General features: G+C 45.9%; 1 protein-coding gene across 5 annotated transcripts in view; it reads left to right on the forward strand.

Moving 5' to 3' along the window:
- Shmt1 (serine hydroxymethyltransferase 1) overlaps positions 1 to 11,827 on the forward strand; it is a 19,989-nt gene extending 8,162 nt beyond the window's left edge. For all 5 annotated transcript variants that reach the window (XM_008821952.3, XM_008821951.3, XM_008821953.3 and 2 more), the window contains 9 exons: positions 361 to 476; positions 1,146 to 1,306; positions 3,413 to 3,494; positions 4,319 to 4,531; positions 6,109 to 6,225; positions 7,582 to 7,704; positions 9,217 to 9,333; positions 10,300 to 10,410; positions 10,733 to 11,827. In XM_008821952.3, coding sequence (XP_008820174.1) covers positions 361 to 476; positions 1,146 to 1,306; positions 3,413 to 3,494; positions 4,319 to 4,531; positions 6,109 to 6,225; positions 7,582 to 7,704; positions 9,217 to 9,333; positions 10,300 to 10,410; positions 10,733 to 10,905 — 1,213 coding nt within the window. In that variant the 3' untranslated portion in view covers positions 10,906 to 11,827. The remainder of the gene's footprint in view (positions 1 to 360; positions 477 to 1,145; positions 1,307 to 3,412; positions 3,495 to 4,318; positions 4,532 to 6,108; positions 6,226 to 7,581; positions 7,705 to 9,216; positions 9,334 to 10,299; positions 10,411 to 10,732) is intronic.
- The last annotated feature ends 4,519 nt before the right edge of the window (positions 11,828 to 16,346 follow it).

The following is a 16,346-nucleotide window of genomic DNA, read 5'->3' on the forward strand; positions in this document are numbered from 1 at the left end:
AGGCAAAGAAAATATGACAACGGTTTTTGCAAATGTTTGTCTTTGTGTTCCAATGAAAACAGAAAAAGGAGAATCAGCCTCAAATTAAACCACAATCTGTCCTGAGATACCTTTGAAGCCTTGTGTAAAAAAAGTCTCAAGGTCAAGTTGAAACCCTTCTGTTTCTACTACTGTAGGTAACTACTAAGTGGAGTTCACTGGATGCTTTCACAGTTAATATTTCATTGGTTTCCTGCCAGCAACCTTAGGGCAAGGCTTCCTTATTCCCCTCCACCATGCTCTGCCCATTCGTGAGTATCCTGGCTTCTGCTAGGCACAGCCTGGGGCTGCAGTGGATGTGGACCATGCTTCTCTCCATAGGTATTACGGTGGGACCGAGTTCATTGATGAGCTGGAGACACTGTGTCAGAAGCGAGCACTGCAGGCCTATCATCTGGACCCTCAGTGCTGGGGGGTCAATGTCCAGCCTTATTCAGGTGATTGTTTTTTTGGAGGTTTTTTTTTTTCTTTAGTCTTTTTGAGACAGGGTCTCCCTGTCTTTGTTGGCCTGGAACTCACAGAGATCTGCCTGCCTCTGCCTCCTGAGTGCTGGGATTACAAGGCGTGCACCAGATAGACCCTGGGCAGTTCCTTAGGCTTGGCTTAATGGGATGATAGTCACCTAGTAGGGTCTTAATAAGAAGGGCTTTTCACCGGGTGTGGTGGCGCAGGGCTGTAGTCCCAGCACTTGGGAGGCAGAAGCAGGCGGATCTCTGTGAGTTCAAGGCCTTACCTGGTCTACATAGTGAGTTCTAGGCCAGCAGGGGTTGCAGGGAGACCCTGTCTCAAAAAGACACCCCCCCAAAAAAAAGAAGGGCTTTTCATAAATAACAGTGAGAGATAAGCCAAACTCACTGCAATATGTGCCTCCTTCTCCATTGCCCCTGGGCTTATCTCTGCATACCCTTCCCAGGCAACAGTCTGCCCTTGATCTTCACTTACTTTCAATGGGACTGGGACATGATTACCTTCTGAAACTCAGGAAAATCTTGGTGATGGCTAGGTGTGCTCATCATTCTAGGGTGACTCTCTAGTAGCTGAGTTCCTGGATGCTACTTGGTGTCTCCTGGACAGACATCATGACTCCTCTGGTGTCTGTGTTTCAGGCTCCCCTGCAAACTTTGCTGTGTACACTGCCCTCGTGGAGCCCCATGGGCGTATCATGGGTCTGGACCTGCCAGATGGAGGCCATCTTACTCATGGCTTCATGACAGACAAGAAGAAAATCTCTGCGACATCTATTTTCTTCGAATCTATGCCCTATAAGGTAGGAGTGTATGAGTCTCCAGAGCTTCTGTCCTTAGAAGGAAGCTCCTGTTTGGGATGAGTAATTTCCTTTACGTGACACTGCCTTAGCACCTCCTTCACCAGCTCTCACTGCCCAAGGAACCCTGTATGTGTTCAGGGCATACTGGTGACACCAAGGAAGGGGAGGTTGAGATTTGGACCAAGGTTATGAAGAGGTGGCAGAGGAAGATGCAGCAGGCTAGTGGCCACTCCAGAACTACGGAGGGAACTTCTAGCATCCAGGTCAGCTACAGCTAGACCCTCATAAATAGCTGGTGGCACCAATTAATGTCCTGGATCTCCTCCAGGTCTGCAGGTATAAGGATGGCAGTGTTCTACAGCTATCATTAGTACTTGCAGATTCACTATCAATTGCTACAGGCCTCTATTGCCCAATTAGAGCCAGCCCCTGCCTATATGTGGTTACAGCCTATCCCTAAAGCCCATCACAATCCCCACTACACAGACCTATTCTCAGTCAGTACTGGCCAAATTCCCACAAGTGGAATCAGTTCCATCAGAGCCAATGTCCACAGGAGGTTTTTTGTTTGTTTGTTTGTTTTGGTGGAGGTTCCTTTCTGTATTAACAGTTGAACCAAAAAATCCATATGAAGGGCTAGGAATGTAGTTCAGTTGGTAGAATGCTTGTCGATCATGCACAAAGCCTTGGCATCAAACTCACAGAGATCCATCAGCCTCTGTTCCCCCGCCACCAAGTGCTGGGGTTAAAGGCATGTGTCACCATGTCCAGCTTGGAGACCAGATTTTTGTTTCTTTTTTATGTGTATGGGTGTATTGCCTGCATGCATGTAAGTGAACTAGTATTGTACAGTGCCTGCGGAGGTCAGAAGAGGGCGTTGGACCCCCTGAAACTGAAGTTAGGGACAATTGTTAGCTGCCATGTGGGTGCTGGAAATTGAACCCAGGTCTTCTGCAAGAACAGTCAGTGCTTTTAACTGCTGAGCCCCAAGACCAGGTTTTTAAAACATGGGACAACAGTACCAAAGTACATGTCTTTGGTCTTCAACTAGAGCATACAAGCTAGTTTGTACTGTTTAGCTTGTGAAAGAATTATGGCAGGACCTAATTACTGACTTGTTATCTGGAGCCTTTGATGAGTCCTGCATGCTCACTCTAGTTACTGGAGACATTAGGAGGCCTATTCTGTGCTCCAAAGCCTGGTTTTTCTTGAGCACTGTCCTGGCTGCAGCCCTTTTGGTGGTCTGTAGGGTGTGGAGAGGCAGGCCCAGGATGGGCTGACTTGGGCCTGGACCCACAGCCCTCTGGCCAGGTAGGAAAAGCCAGGTGGGAATGGCCTCTACCAGCAGTCACTGAGACCTGCCTGGGCTGCCTTCTGCTCAGTCTTCCTCAGACCATCTGCCTCTGACTTCAGCCCTTGTCCATCTCCCCAGGACCCTGAGTGAGCAGCTGCCCAATGCAGAGCCAGATGTTCCTTTTTCCAAAGTGAGCAGCACTAACCTTATTACTGTGTTTCTAGCTCATACCTCATTCTTGGTTCCACTCTCTTCTGTGACTAGAGAATCCCTCCATCTCCTTGGTCCCCTTCTACTTACTGGCCTTTGTACTGCCCTGGCCCAAAGAAGCTTGCTAGGCCTGTGAATGCTTCCAGGTGTTTGTTTTGTTTGAGTCAAGAGTTTCACTCTAGCCCAGGCTAACTCTGAACTTACAGCAGTTCTCCTGCCTCAGCCTACTTAGTAGCTGGGATTACAGGCCTGTGCCATCAGACTTGGCTGTCTTTTTTTTTTTTTTGGTTTTTTTTGAGACAGGGTCTCCCTGTAGCCCCAGCTGTCCTGGAACTCACTATGTTGACCAGGCTGTCCTTGAACTCACAAAGATCTGCCTGCCTCTGCTTCCCAAGTGCTGGGATTAAAGGTGTGCGCCACCACACCCGGCTGGCTGTGTCTTTTTAACTTTGCTTGGACTACTTCTTGTGCAAGCTGAATATAGTGCCCTGCCGCAGATCCTAGTCTGGGTCATGTCTGGGTGAGTAGTTTCGAGTGGGAGGGCAAAAGACACCATTTTGCTAGAGGAAGCAGCTACATCTGAGTCTCCCTGATCCCAACAGGTATACCCAGAAACTGGCTACATCAACTATGACCAGCTGGAGGAGAATGCCCGCCTCTTTCACCCAAAGCTGATCGTTGCAGGTGAATAACAGTTGGGAAGCAGCCTGGTTCCTCTGCTGGGCATGTGCTTTCTACCAAGAAGGATATAAGGACATTCTATTCTCTAGATCATTATGGAGTCTACCTTGCATAACTGAGGTTGGATAAACAAATTCTATCTTATAATTTGGGCCCTTGCAGCTTATTGTAAGGCAGTATCCTCTGAGCCAGACTGACACCATCTTCATGAGATCAGCAATGCCTACTTGCAAGGATTGTTGATCTTTTCCATTATAGAAGGAGGAGGCAGCCATTTGTGTACAATTCTACCCTAATTGTATGTGGCCTTGGAGAGGGGGTAGAGTATTTGGTCTGGAGAAGCTTAGGGGAAGGGGGCTTCATCCATGCTATGGGGAAGTAAATCTTCCATGTTGGGTACAGCCTTTCCACTGTGACTGCTTTTGGGTCACCTGTGCTCTGTAGGCCCATTAAACTCATTGATTCCCCAGGGTGAACTTTGGTTTGTCCTAGGACCTAATAATGAGCAGGTAGGTGTTCTCATCATCCCTCTCAGGGAAGGAATTTCAGTCACAGCCACCGGTAGTGCAGTGAGGACTCAGGTCTGAAGGTGACATGTTTGGAAACATTGGTCCTTTCTAACTCATGGTGTAATAGAAGCCATTGTGCTCTGTGACCCCAAGAGGCAAGTTGGAATGGCCCCTTAAAGCATGGATGGTTTTGAGGGTATGCTCTGTATCTGACCTCAGAGATTAGGGGGATCTCTAAGTTTGAGGATTTGTACACCCAGAGACCAACTCAGCTGCCCTGGACATCCTTGATACTACATGTCACCTCTTCTGTCTTAGGTACCAGCTGCTACTCTCGAAACCTAGACTATGCACGTTTGCGGAAGATTGCTGATGAAAACCGGGCATATCTCATGGCAGACATGGCACACATCAGTGGGCTGGTGGCAGCTGGTGTGGTGCCATCCCCTTTTGAACACTGCCATGTAGTGACCACCACAACCCACAAAACGCTGAGAGGCTGCCGTGCTGGTATGATATTCTACAGAAAAGGTAAGTTACTACAAGCTGGGGACAGACAGACTGGACTACCATTTCCCATATGAAGGAAACTAGGAAAACTCTGGCCTGTGGCTTTTGGAGACTATTGGGACCCAGTGTCTCAAAGAGTTCCTAAGGAAGCAGTAATGGGCTTTAAATGAAGCCTTGAGCCACAGCTCAGGCATCAGTGTGTAAGTGTATAAGTACAAAGAAATCAGGAAGGGGCTTAGCAACTATGGTGAAGAGCTTGTGATCTAGAATGTTTTACAAAGAGAATGATTTTTTAAAATATTTATTAGGATATGCTGAAGAAGCAGGAGGATCAGGAGTTTGAGACCAGCTTGGACTACACATTTTTAAAAGTGGGCATGGTGGTGCACACCTTTAATCCCAGCATTCGGGAGGCAGAGGCAGGCAGAGCTCTTTGAGTTCAAGAGCCAGCCTGGTCTATATAGTGAGTTCCAGGATAGCTGGGGCTACAGGGAGACCCTGTCTCAAAAAAGAAAAAAAAAAAAAAAAATAGCTGGGTGTGGTGGTGCATGCCTTTAATCCCAGCACTTGGGAGGCAGAGGTAGATGATCTCTGTGAGTTGGAGGCCAGGCTGGTCTACATAGTGAGTTCAAGGTCAGCTGGGGCTACAGGGAGACAGACCCTGTTTCAAAAAACAAAAAAACAACAACAACAACAAAAAAAAAAAGTGTAAGTGTATAAGTGTTTTACTTGCATGTATCTAAGTGTAGCCATGTGTGTAGTGCCTGGGTAGGCAGAAGAGGACATCAGATTCCCTGGAACTGGAATTAAGGACAGCTGTTAGCCACCATGTGGGTGCTGGAAACTAAACCTGGATCTTCTGTAAGAGCAGCCAGTGCTCTTAACCACTAAGCCATCTCTCTAGCCCCAATAATAATTTTTAAAAAATTTTATTTTTAGCCAGGCGTGGTGGTGCACAGAGAGACCCTGTCTCAAAAAGACAAAAAAAAATTTTTTTTTTTTCAAATTTTTATGTGTATGAGGGTTTTGCCTACATATAAGGGCACCCATGCATGCAGTGCCCCTAGAGACCAGAAAAGGGTATTGTATCCCCTGGAATTGGAGTTAAAAGTAGTTGTTAGCCACCCTGTGGATCCTGGGAACTAAACCCAGGTCCTTTGTAAGAGCAACCAGTGAGTGCTCTTAACTGCTGAGCCATCTCCAGCACCCACTCCCCTTTTAAAAAATTATTTTTATTTTATGTATATGAGTGTTTTGCCTGCACAGGGAGGCCAAAAGAGAGGATATCAGATCCCCTGGAACTGGGATTGGCAGGTTTTGGCTGCCATGTGGGTGCTAAAGAGCATTAAGTGTTCTTAACCACTAAGCTGTCTCTCCAGCTCCCAGTAAGTTTTTAATTAAGATAAAAAGGGAGACAGGTATATGAAAGAAACCAAGAAACCAGCCAGTCATCCATCCACAAGGGCCCTCTGTTCTAGCATCACAAACCAGCTTTCCTTGTAGCCAAGTGATCAGGCCAAGCTGTGCTTCCTGTCCATCTGTTTGGCTGAGTCTACAGGAAACTAGTTGGCCTGTTAACAGAACAATTTCTTTACCAGGTGTGCGGAGTGTGGATCCCAAGACTGGAAAAGAGATTCTGTATGACCTGGAATCTCTCATCAACTCTGCTGTGTTCCCAGGCCTCCAAGGGGGTCCCCACAATCATGCCATTGCTGGTAATGTGTCACAAAGCCCCTCCTCCCCTTGGGTTGCACCCTCAGTCATTGAAGCCCCCATACATCTCATAATTCTCATCTTGCCTGTTCTCCAAAGTGGGGACAGGAGAAAAGTGTCTTTTCCACTCACATGGTCACCTTTGGGCAAAACTGTAGCCAGGAAGAAATCTGATAGCAAGGGGTGAGGAAAAGTAGGTTCCACCCATACAGAACGAGCTGCCTTTCTTCTGTTGACCTTGTCTGCAGGAGGCAACCCTTGTACCCTGAATCCTGGAGTAACTCCTGGGTTCCATGGGAATCCCACAGGCCCCATTTACCTTATTCCTTCTGTTTGTTCACATGGCTTATGGAAGCCTATGATAGTCTGCAGCACATCCCACTCTCATCTTGGCAGTGACCGACACTTGTGGGCACTGAGATGCTCAAGATAAGGTGGCAAGGTACCACCATGTCCACTGAGATTGGAAAAGCACATAGTGGAAGGGGAAAGAGGCTTGAGGCATGGGGTGTCAGATGTGCTGGGCCCAGAGCAGGTTTTCAGATTCTCCACCTGTATTCAGATTCTCAGCATATACAGTTCCTGCTACTCAGGAATGCTGGGGTCACTGAAGCTTTGACACTAGTTACCTTGGAGACAGCATACCCTTAGCTGGAAGTTTTCCCTTCTATTTCCTTACCAGCTACCCTACTGGTGCCTAGCCACTATGTGCCTTTCCAGGTGTATCCACAAGCAGACTGGAGGCTCTACACCAAGACTTGGTACATGCATTTTGTATGATCCTTTGCTTTTTTTCCCTGTAATAAAGCAGCCCTTAGGACTGACTACAGAGGGTCACTGCACCTGGGTGGTGAAAGGGAAAGCTGACATCCCGCCTATGGAGTACATTTCAGAATGCTGCATGACATAGCATCAGGCACCAACTTTAGGCAGCCAAGGACTAAAATAATGACTAAAATCCATTGAGCTAAAGATGGCTTTCTTATGATACTCAGATTAGCATAGGCTTCCATACCTAGGGATAAGGTTACCCCCAAAGCAGTCCTTGAATTAGGAGTACCTTCAGTCAAGTTTTTGGGGGTAGCCAGGTAATCATAGTTCAAAAGCAATGTGTCTGGAGGTATAGCTCAGAGATATTGTGTGTGTGTGTGTGTGTGTGTGTGTGTGTGTGTGTGTGTGTGTTAAAATCAAGGCCCTGGGTTCATCCCCAACTGCAACAAAAGTACATCATTTAGGGGGGAATATCCAAAGCCACTGAGTTGACAGTACAAGGCAAGGAGGCTTCTTTGACAAGGCCTGCTTCTGTGTTACTACCTGTCTTTAAAGCTGTTCTGACTTCCTCTTGTCTCTTTGTCTAGGTGTTGCTGTGGCTCTGAAGCAGGCCATGACTACAGAATTCAAAGTCTACCAGCTCCAGGTGATAGCCAATTGCAGGGCTCTGTCTGAGGCTCTCACAGAGCTAGGCTACAAAATAGTCACAGGTATAAATGTACATAGTGGTAGGCAGGCCCATTCCCCTCCTGGGTAGGTACACTGAAGCTTTGCCTCATTAGTTTCTCTGGTCAGGCTGTGACCTACAGGATAAGGCTTTAGGCACCTCCACTGATGCTTTGACACCAGTTACCTTGGAGACAGCATGCCCTTAGCTGGAGGTTTTCCTTCCATTTGCCTTACCAGCTGCCTCCTCAGGTGGGCTGCGTATGGTGATAATAGTAGCCGCCACTATGCATGAGGACTACACATTTTGGGAATAGCTGAGGCAGCAGAGCAGGTTACAGCTGTCAACCACTGGCAGGTGACAAGTCTTTGGTGATTGTTCATACCATCCATGCAGCCAGGGCTTTCCCTAGTGCCATGACAACCATTGGGTGTAAAAATGTTTCAATGTTCCGACCTTATGACTTACTACTGGTCTTTTTTTTTTTTTTTTTTTTTTTTTTTTTGGTCTTTTTGAGACAGGGTCTCCCTGCAGCCCCAGCTGGCTTGGAACTCACTATTGTAGACCAGACTGGCCTTGAACTCAGAGATCCGCCTGCCTGTGTCTCCTGAGTGCTGGGATTAAAGGTGTGACCCCACCCAGCCACCATGAACTTTCAGGGATCACTTGACAATACATGTTGAACATGTAAAATCTGAAGGTTTCTGAGCATTCACTGATGATCTAAAGTTTTTTAGATTTGGGGTGCTCAACCAATAAAATGTAGCAAATACTCTAAAATGTAAAAATACTCAAACATCTCAAACATTGCCTCTGGTCTCAAGCATTTTGAATTAAGGATGCTTAGCCTGTACTATAAACCTCACGGGGTTTGGAATAAAGTACAGTGCCTCCTGAACATGTGGCCACTGCCACATCTGCATGATAACTGAACCCTTACTGCTATGGTGTTAACTTAGAAGGAGCCTCTTAAAATTGGCTCAGAAGAGCTAGGTGGTGTAGTAGAGCATTTGCCTAGTCATTCGTCACAGAATGAGGAAATTGACCCAGATGCTTTTCTGCCTGTGCAGGCCTCTGGTGTGTCATGGCTTGAGCAATCTGGACTACAGAAGTAGCCTCACCTTTGTAGAGTTAGTTGTATAGTTTTATAAGAGCTTTGTAAAGCTCTTCCCAATTTTTAGACTTGGAGCATCTTGGCTCACATGGGTGGTATCATGGTTCTGGGCTTTTTTTTGTTTTGTTTTTGTCTTTTTTGAGACAGGGTCTCCCTGTAGCCCCAGCTGTCCTGGAACTCACTATGTAGATTAGGCTGGCCTTGAATTCAGTGAGATCCGCCTGCCTCTGCCTCTCCAGTTCGAGAGGGATTAAAGGCATGTGCCACCACACCCAGCTGGGGCTGACTTTCTTGACCTTGGCCTCTGCCTTCTCCACAGCAGAATATATACTCATTAAATGTGGCCATTATCCTGTCTGCCCACATCTTTCTAGAAAAGTAGGTTCCCTCACTTGGTGTACCCAGCCTTCTATATTCCATTGTGTACAACTCTATTTACAGGTGGTTCTGACAACCATTTGATCCTAGTGGATCTCCGTTCTAAGGGCACAGATGGGGGAAGGGCTGAGAAGGTGTTAGAAGCCTGTTCTATTGCCTGCAACAAGAATACCTGCCCAGGTGAGACTCTGGTGATTTTCCCTCCCATGTCCTCCTGTCTGCATTTCTTCCAGCCAGTGTTGTGGCTGATGGTATTTAGCCTAGGGAACAGGTAAACCACAGTATGGGGAGCAGAAAAGGCTAAAGTGAAATAGGTGTTGACAAGAGAAGCAAGAGACACTTTAAAATAGTTAGCATTTCTTACATCAGGGCTAACCTTTGTAGGACCCAGGGCCACACCACAGGACTACCTTGCATACGTTAATACAATAAAATGACATCTTCAGACTCCCCAAGATTTTTTTTTTTTTTTTTTTTTTTTTTTTTTTTTTTTTTTAGCATTTCCCTGTACTCTTTCTCTAATTGTTTGTTATTATTATGTAGAAAGGCTACTGATTTTTGTAGATTCATTTTGTAACCTGCTACTTTACTGAAAGTGTTAATCAGTTCTAGGCGTTTTCTAGTGGAATTTTTGGGATCCCTTAGGTATAGGATTATATCATCTCCAAAAAGGGATAATTTGACCTCTTTTCCAATTAATATGCCTTTAATTTCCTTCTCCTGTCTTACTGCTCTAGCAAGAGTTTCAAGCACTATATTAATAAAGGAGTGGAGATAGTGTCCCAAGTGCTGGGATTAAAGGTGTGCACCACCACGCCTGGCTGGTTGTTTCTTTTTTTTAAGATTTTTATTTTTACATGGATGTGTGTGTCACATGTGTGAAGATAACCTGTGGAGGCCAGAAGAGGGTGTTGGATCCTCTGGAGCTGGAGTTACAGGTGGGGGATTGTGAGCTGCCTTTGTGGATGTTGGGGAACTTTGCTCTCAAGTTCTTTCTGAGCCATCTCTTCAGCCACGGACTCTTAGTTTTTAAGCCTTGTTAGATCAAGCTGTTAGATCTGCAGAGCCAGCCTCAGTTCCCTTTTTAAATGCGCAGTGGCCACAATGGTGTATTAGTTTCATTTTAGGGCCTTGTTTGTCTTGAAGGTGACCGGAGTGCACTACGGCCCAGTGGACTTCGACTGGGGACTCCAGCACTGACATCCCGTGGACTTTTGGAAAAAGATTTCCAAAAAGTAGCAGACTTTATCCACAGAGGTAAGGATATCCACAGAGGTTGGAAGTTGGCATCCCTTTCTATGTGTATGGAGTTTATGGTGTGCCTCATAGGTAAGACCTGGCCACGAGAGGGTATTTTAGTGTTGAAGATGATGGCTGGGGACAGGAGAGCAAAATCACTCTAGTCTATAAATCTCTCTTGTAAGAGGTTTATAAATGTGTCTGCCAAGGAACATACCTCAAAATTACCTGAGGGGAACAAGCAATTGACACCTATGAAGCTTGCTCGCTCCAAGGTATGGAAACATTATGTCAGGATGTCCAATGAAGGAAGCCTTAGGAGACACTGTCTTTCACACAGGGATAGAACTGACTCTGCAGATTCAGAATGACATGGATGCAAGAGCCACGCTCAAAGAGTTCAAGGAGAAACTGGCAGGGGATGAGAAGTACCAGAGTGCTGTACAGGCTCTCCGGGAGGAAGTGGAGAGTTTTGCTTCCAACTTCTCACTTCCTGGTCTGCAGGACTTCTGAAGGAACCAGCTCGCCCTGCACCTGACATATGTTGGATTGCCCTCCTGCAGGCTGCTCTAGGCCTATGCAGTGGACCTACTGAATTGTACTGAGTTCTCAAGTGCATTTCCGTCAGATTTCTCATCTTTACATAAATCAAAACTTAAGTAAATCCTATTTTTAATAATTCTGAGACAGTTCATTAAGTACTTTAAATTGGAACGTCACTTCTCAAAAGCTGTATATAATTCTGGAAAATATGCTGTGTAGCCATTTGATCTCACAGACCGCAGTAAAGGTGAGAACTATTAGGAAATTCCAGTATTCTCCCAAATCTAAGCTTAATGGGCTCTGTGTCACGTAAACAAAGTCTAGGGTCACAGCTTATAAATTCTGTCTATTCTTCCTGTTTTGCCCAGTAGGATGCCATAAGAGCACTGTTCAGATTTTACTGGGCAATTCCAAATTTCCTGCTCTAGGCTTGAAATTATAAGCTAGATGAGTGAATAGCAAGAGTTTACTGTCAGCAGCTTGAACTATACTGTACAAGGGTTAGGGGTGTCATCAGAGGTAAAGCACATGCTTACTGTGCATGAGGTCCTGGGTTTATCCCTAGGAGCACCCCCCCCCCCAGCCCACAGTCTTGTAGAACTGGCCTCCTCCACCAATCAGCCTGGTCTGAGAATCAGTGGAGGCCAGGGGATTCCTGTTCCACCTGCCCAAGATAACCAGTTCCCTCCTATAAGCAGGAACTCACACGTCACCTTCCCAAAGAATCTTTATTTTTCACATAGCTGAATTGCAAGCCATAGGTGACTGTTTTTTAATAAGCACAATCAAATTTTTAACCACAGAATGTCTACAAGAATTATAGCTTTAAAAAATACAACCAATTTTTATATTTTAAAAATATCTGAACTCAAATAAATTTCTAAAAAGTACACTCCTCATACTATTTGTTTGGCATTTACTCTGGTTAAACTTTTGTGCATAATACCTGTGGGACATGGTCATTATCAATGGTATTCTGGTTCCGGTACTGTGACTGCAACTTGTGGGCTTGGGACACATATTCACAGCCATGGTGGGGACATGCAGTAATAAAATAGCTTCTTAGAAAATGATGAGAGTTCATTTTGGCCTGTGCTGCTCACTGCAACGGTGTTTGCCTCAGTTCAGCATGTAGCTCCTGTTAGCCAGTATAAGATAGTATGGCCAAGGTTCCCTAGGATCCAGCCTATTGTATTACCTCCACTGTGTGGGACAGCTGTCACTCTCCATGAGATGTGGTGACACACTAGTCCCTTCATCTCTGATTCTGGGACTGCCATGCTACTTAAGCACCCTGAAGTCCAGAAGCCTTTTGGCTGAAGACAACTACATCTCCAAGGACTCTGCAGAACCACTGAGAAGCTGCACCCCAAGCCAGCAGGTTAACATTTTGTAGAGACACTTGTACAACCATGTTTGTTGCTGCTCTTTTCACAGTAGCTAAGAGATGGAAGCAACCTAAGTGCCCCTCAATTGATAAGTGGTTAACATTTTTGGTAGGCATCACCTCAAAAGGCTTTGCTTTCTAACCAGGAGAAACCTAATGTTTTCTTTTGTAGTCTAATAATGAATTTGTGTGTGTGTGTGTGAGTCCCTTCAAGATTCCAATTTGATCATAGTATTGGGGTAAAGCCAGAAAGCTGGCTAGTTTAAAAGCATAAGCCAAGGCACTTTCTTATCAGCTTTCTAGGGAAGTGCAGGGTGTGCCTGGCCTGCCTGTGAAGGATTTGGTGCCTCCAAAGGCCTTGCATACCTATTGGTTTGCCATCTCCCACTGGCTGAGCTACTGCTACCAACAATGCAGAAGAGGACCTGTGGTGGCAGCAGCACAGGGCATTGGTCCCAATATGCATCATCAGGGCTGGGGGGTGGTATAGACTTAGCACTGGTAAATGAGTGGTCAGGATACATACAAGATGTCAATGGAACCTAGCATGGTGGTGCATGCCTTTAATCCCAGCACTCTGGAGGCCGAGGCAGGCATATCTCTGTGAGTTCAAGGCCAGCCTGGTCTACATAGCGAGTTCCAGGCCAGCTGGAGCTACAGGGAGACCCTGTCTAAAAAAATGTCAATGAAGTGGATGGCACATGCTGCCTCCAGACCAAACAGCTCAACTTTGGTATTTGATAAGAGGTAGGGAGGGATCTCTTGATCTTCCTATGATTGTGAAATAGGAATTATTATCATTTAGATTAATGGAGTTATAGGTCAGATCAGGAATGACAGGTCATAATCCATTTCTAAGTTATGTTTAAGTGTATGATCGTATTGCCTGTGTGTAACTGCACTCGTGTTGTGCAGTGCCCACGAAGGTCAGAAGAGGGCATCGGATCCCCTAGAACTGGAGTTACAGTTGTTAGCTGCCATGTGGGTACTGGGAACCGAACCCAGTTCTCTGCAAGAACAACTGGTGCTCTTAACTGCTGAACCATCTCTCCAGTCCCCCATTTCGAAGCTTGAGAGCAACTTCAGCTGTTGTAGTAATGTAGTTATGTTTTGTTTTTGAGACATGGCCTCCCAGTAGCCTGAGCTGGCCTAAAATTCACAAAGATCCACCTGCTCTGTCTCCTTCCTGGAGTGCTGGGATTAAAGACGTGTGCTACCACACCTGGCTAAGAGTTTACTTTTTTAAAATTTAAAGGTTTTACTGAAGGGAAATGATGAGACAGGAGGGCAGCTATTTAGGCCAGTGTGCCCCACACGTACCCTGGTAGGAAGCCACGGATTACCTCTACAATGGAGCATGTGAAAATTCACTAATGTACAGCTGCTAGCCCAATTAGATAGTTCTTAAACTAGACTGCTTTAAAATATTTATTGTTTTTATGTGTATGTGTGTATTGCCTGCACGTAGGTAAGTGCACCCGTGTCGTGCAATGCCTGCGGAGGTCAGAAGAGGTGGTCAGATCCCCCTGGAACTGGAGTTACAGACAGTTGTTAACTGCCATGTGGGTGCTGGGGTTTGAACCCAGGTCTTCTGCAAGAAGTCAGTGTTCTTAACTGCTAAGCCATCTCTCCAGCCCCAAACTAGACTGCTTTAAAAACAGGGAGGGAAATGATAGCTTAGCCAGACTTAATCAGGTTGGTACCAGGGCCTTGAGATCATAGGACTAAAGTAATGAGGGTCTCTGATGTTATCTCCTTCCTGAGAGGTTTTTAAATATTTTTTTAGATTTTTGTTTGTTTGTTTGGGTCTTTTCAAGACAGGGTCTTCTTATAGCACCCAGCTGGCCTCAAACTCACAGAGATCTACCTGCCTCTGCCTCCCAAGTGCTGGGATTAAAAGTGCCTGGCTTAGAGATATTTTTAAATATTAAAATTATTAGGCTGGTAGCTGTAGTTCAGTTGGTAGAGTGCTTGCCTAGCATGCATGAAGCCCTACATTCAATCCCCAGCACTGCATAAATAAGGCATGGTGATAACGTAACTGTAATCCGAGCATGTCAAGGCAGGAGGTTCAAGGTCATCCTTAGCTACATATGGGTTTCAAGGCCTGTCTAGGCTACATGAGATCCTGTCTCAGAAAGCAAAACAAAAAACTTGTTAGCCCATTACTGGAGAAATGCTGCAGATGGAAACTGTTAAGGAGTTGGATCCCACTGCATAGGACTCTAAACCCTCAAGGTATATACATGTAGGACTTCTAGAAGGTTCCAGTACTCCAAAGTGGAAGGACAGAATATCCAGTATTAACTGCCTCTGCCTGAACTCTGTCTCACCACTCATTCTGAGATCTTTCTAAGAGGAAGTATACTTTATATCAAGTAATCCTTTCAAATCAGCACATGAAAACTTTTAAACCAAAATCTCAATCTTGACAGTGGCACATGTCTGTAATCTCAGCACTTGAAATTACATGTGGAGGCAGGAAGATCAAGAGTTCAGGGTCATCTCTAGCTACATACTGAATCTGAAGTCAGTTCAAGACCCTGTCTCAAAAAAGAAAAGTCCTGGAGTTCAACTCCTAGTCACCAAGCCAACTTTTATTTAATGAAGAACCACTTCAGGAGAGAGGCACCCTGTTTACCTTTTCATGGCTGCCACAAAGGAATTGTTTGGCTCACTCCCCACCACTCTTGCCTTTGTCCTCTGAGCTGCCCTTGTGGCTGAGTGCCAGGCAGATGACTGCAGATGGATCCCTACTTTAGACTACTGCAATGTATGTGTTCAGTGTCTTGAAGGCTAAGCATGGCTGCAGCTCATCTTCCTTTACCAGTTTCCCATGGAGCACAGGGTTCACCTAGAGTCCTCACACTAAGACAGTGACTATGTCCCAGCCTGTCATTTGGACTTCATAGACTTTGCCTTTAGATAAAACATCATTTGTCCTTAGAGGCCTGAGAAAACAGCACCTAACCACCCAGTCAGAAAGCTAAATGGCATCTGGAACACTAGGAAGCAGTGGCAAATGAGGAAGCCCATGAGGAGAAACAAGCTGCAAAGTTGTCTGTAAACACATCTAACAGACAGTGACCAAAAAATTGAGATGTGGGCAGTGCCATCTTCCACAAAAGGTTCTTTGTCACAGTCTCAGAAGCAAAAATCGTACACCCTCTAACATGAAATGGGGATATGACCTAAGCAATTGATCAGAACCAAAAGGCTTCATCTATGTCAAAGACCTGGGCAAGGAAGGTGACCACAAGAGTGACATGCTGCAAGCCATTTTTGGTCACCTGGATTCCACAGGGGGTCTGTGACTTCCTCTGTAAGTAGTGTGGCCCAGCTGACAGGGATACTGGGCCTCAATAGCAAGACCTGAGTACAGGGACACAGCACCTGACAGATGGATGTACAAGGCTACAGATCCAGGCCAATTTACTATAGTTTACTGGAAGAAATTAAAAAGCAGTAATACCCAGCGCTTCCTCTATTCAGGGAGGGAAAAAAGATTTTTTTAAAGATCTGACCTTTTCAAGACTGTGAGAAGTTCTCCATGCAGACAAGAGAGGCAGCTTTGTCAGAAGCCCAGGGAGGCCATGATGACGGCCAACAGGAGGTCAGGTAGGGACCAGATGGTTCCTCCCTTCCGTGTTCAAAGTTCCTTGAAAAGGGAAGGGACTCAACATGGGGATGGTTCTGAGTTGAGGATAAAAGCAGGTACAGCCTCTCAGAGGTGGATCCACAAGGCTAGCCACCTGGGAGCTGGCACAGGAAGTCCTTGCCCCTAAGTTCCAGTCAGACAGGCTGACCATTCACAGCAACTAGTTAACCAGAACTCAGCCATCATGAAGCCCACAAAACCCAAGGAACTCCATCTACAGCTCCCAGGTTCTCATGTTGCTGTCGCTGTTTGGCATCTGCTTCATATCCAGGCCTACTAGTTGTGAGAAGTAACCCCCGGGGACTTACAAGTACTTTCTTCCTTGGCAGAGGTGAAGAAAGGACAAGAGGCCACCTGTGCTCCGCA

This window comes from Nannospalax galili, unplaced genomic scaffold (assembly GCF_000622305.1).
Source record: "Nannospalax galili isolate Female #2095 unplaced genomic scaffold, S.galili_v1.0 scaffold1448, whole genome shotgun sequence".
NCBI classification, from domain to species: Eukaryota; Metazoa; Chordata; class Mammalia; order Rodentia; family Spalacidae; genus Nannospalax; species Nannospalax galili.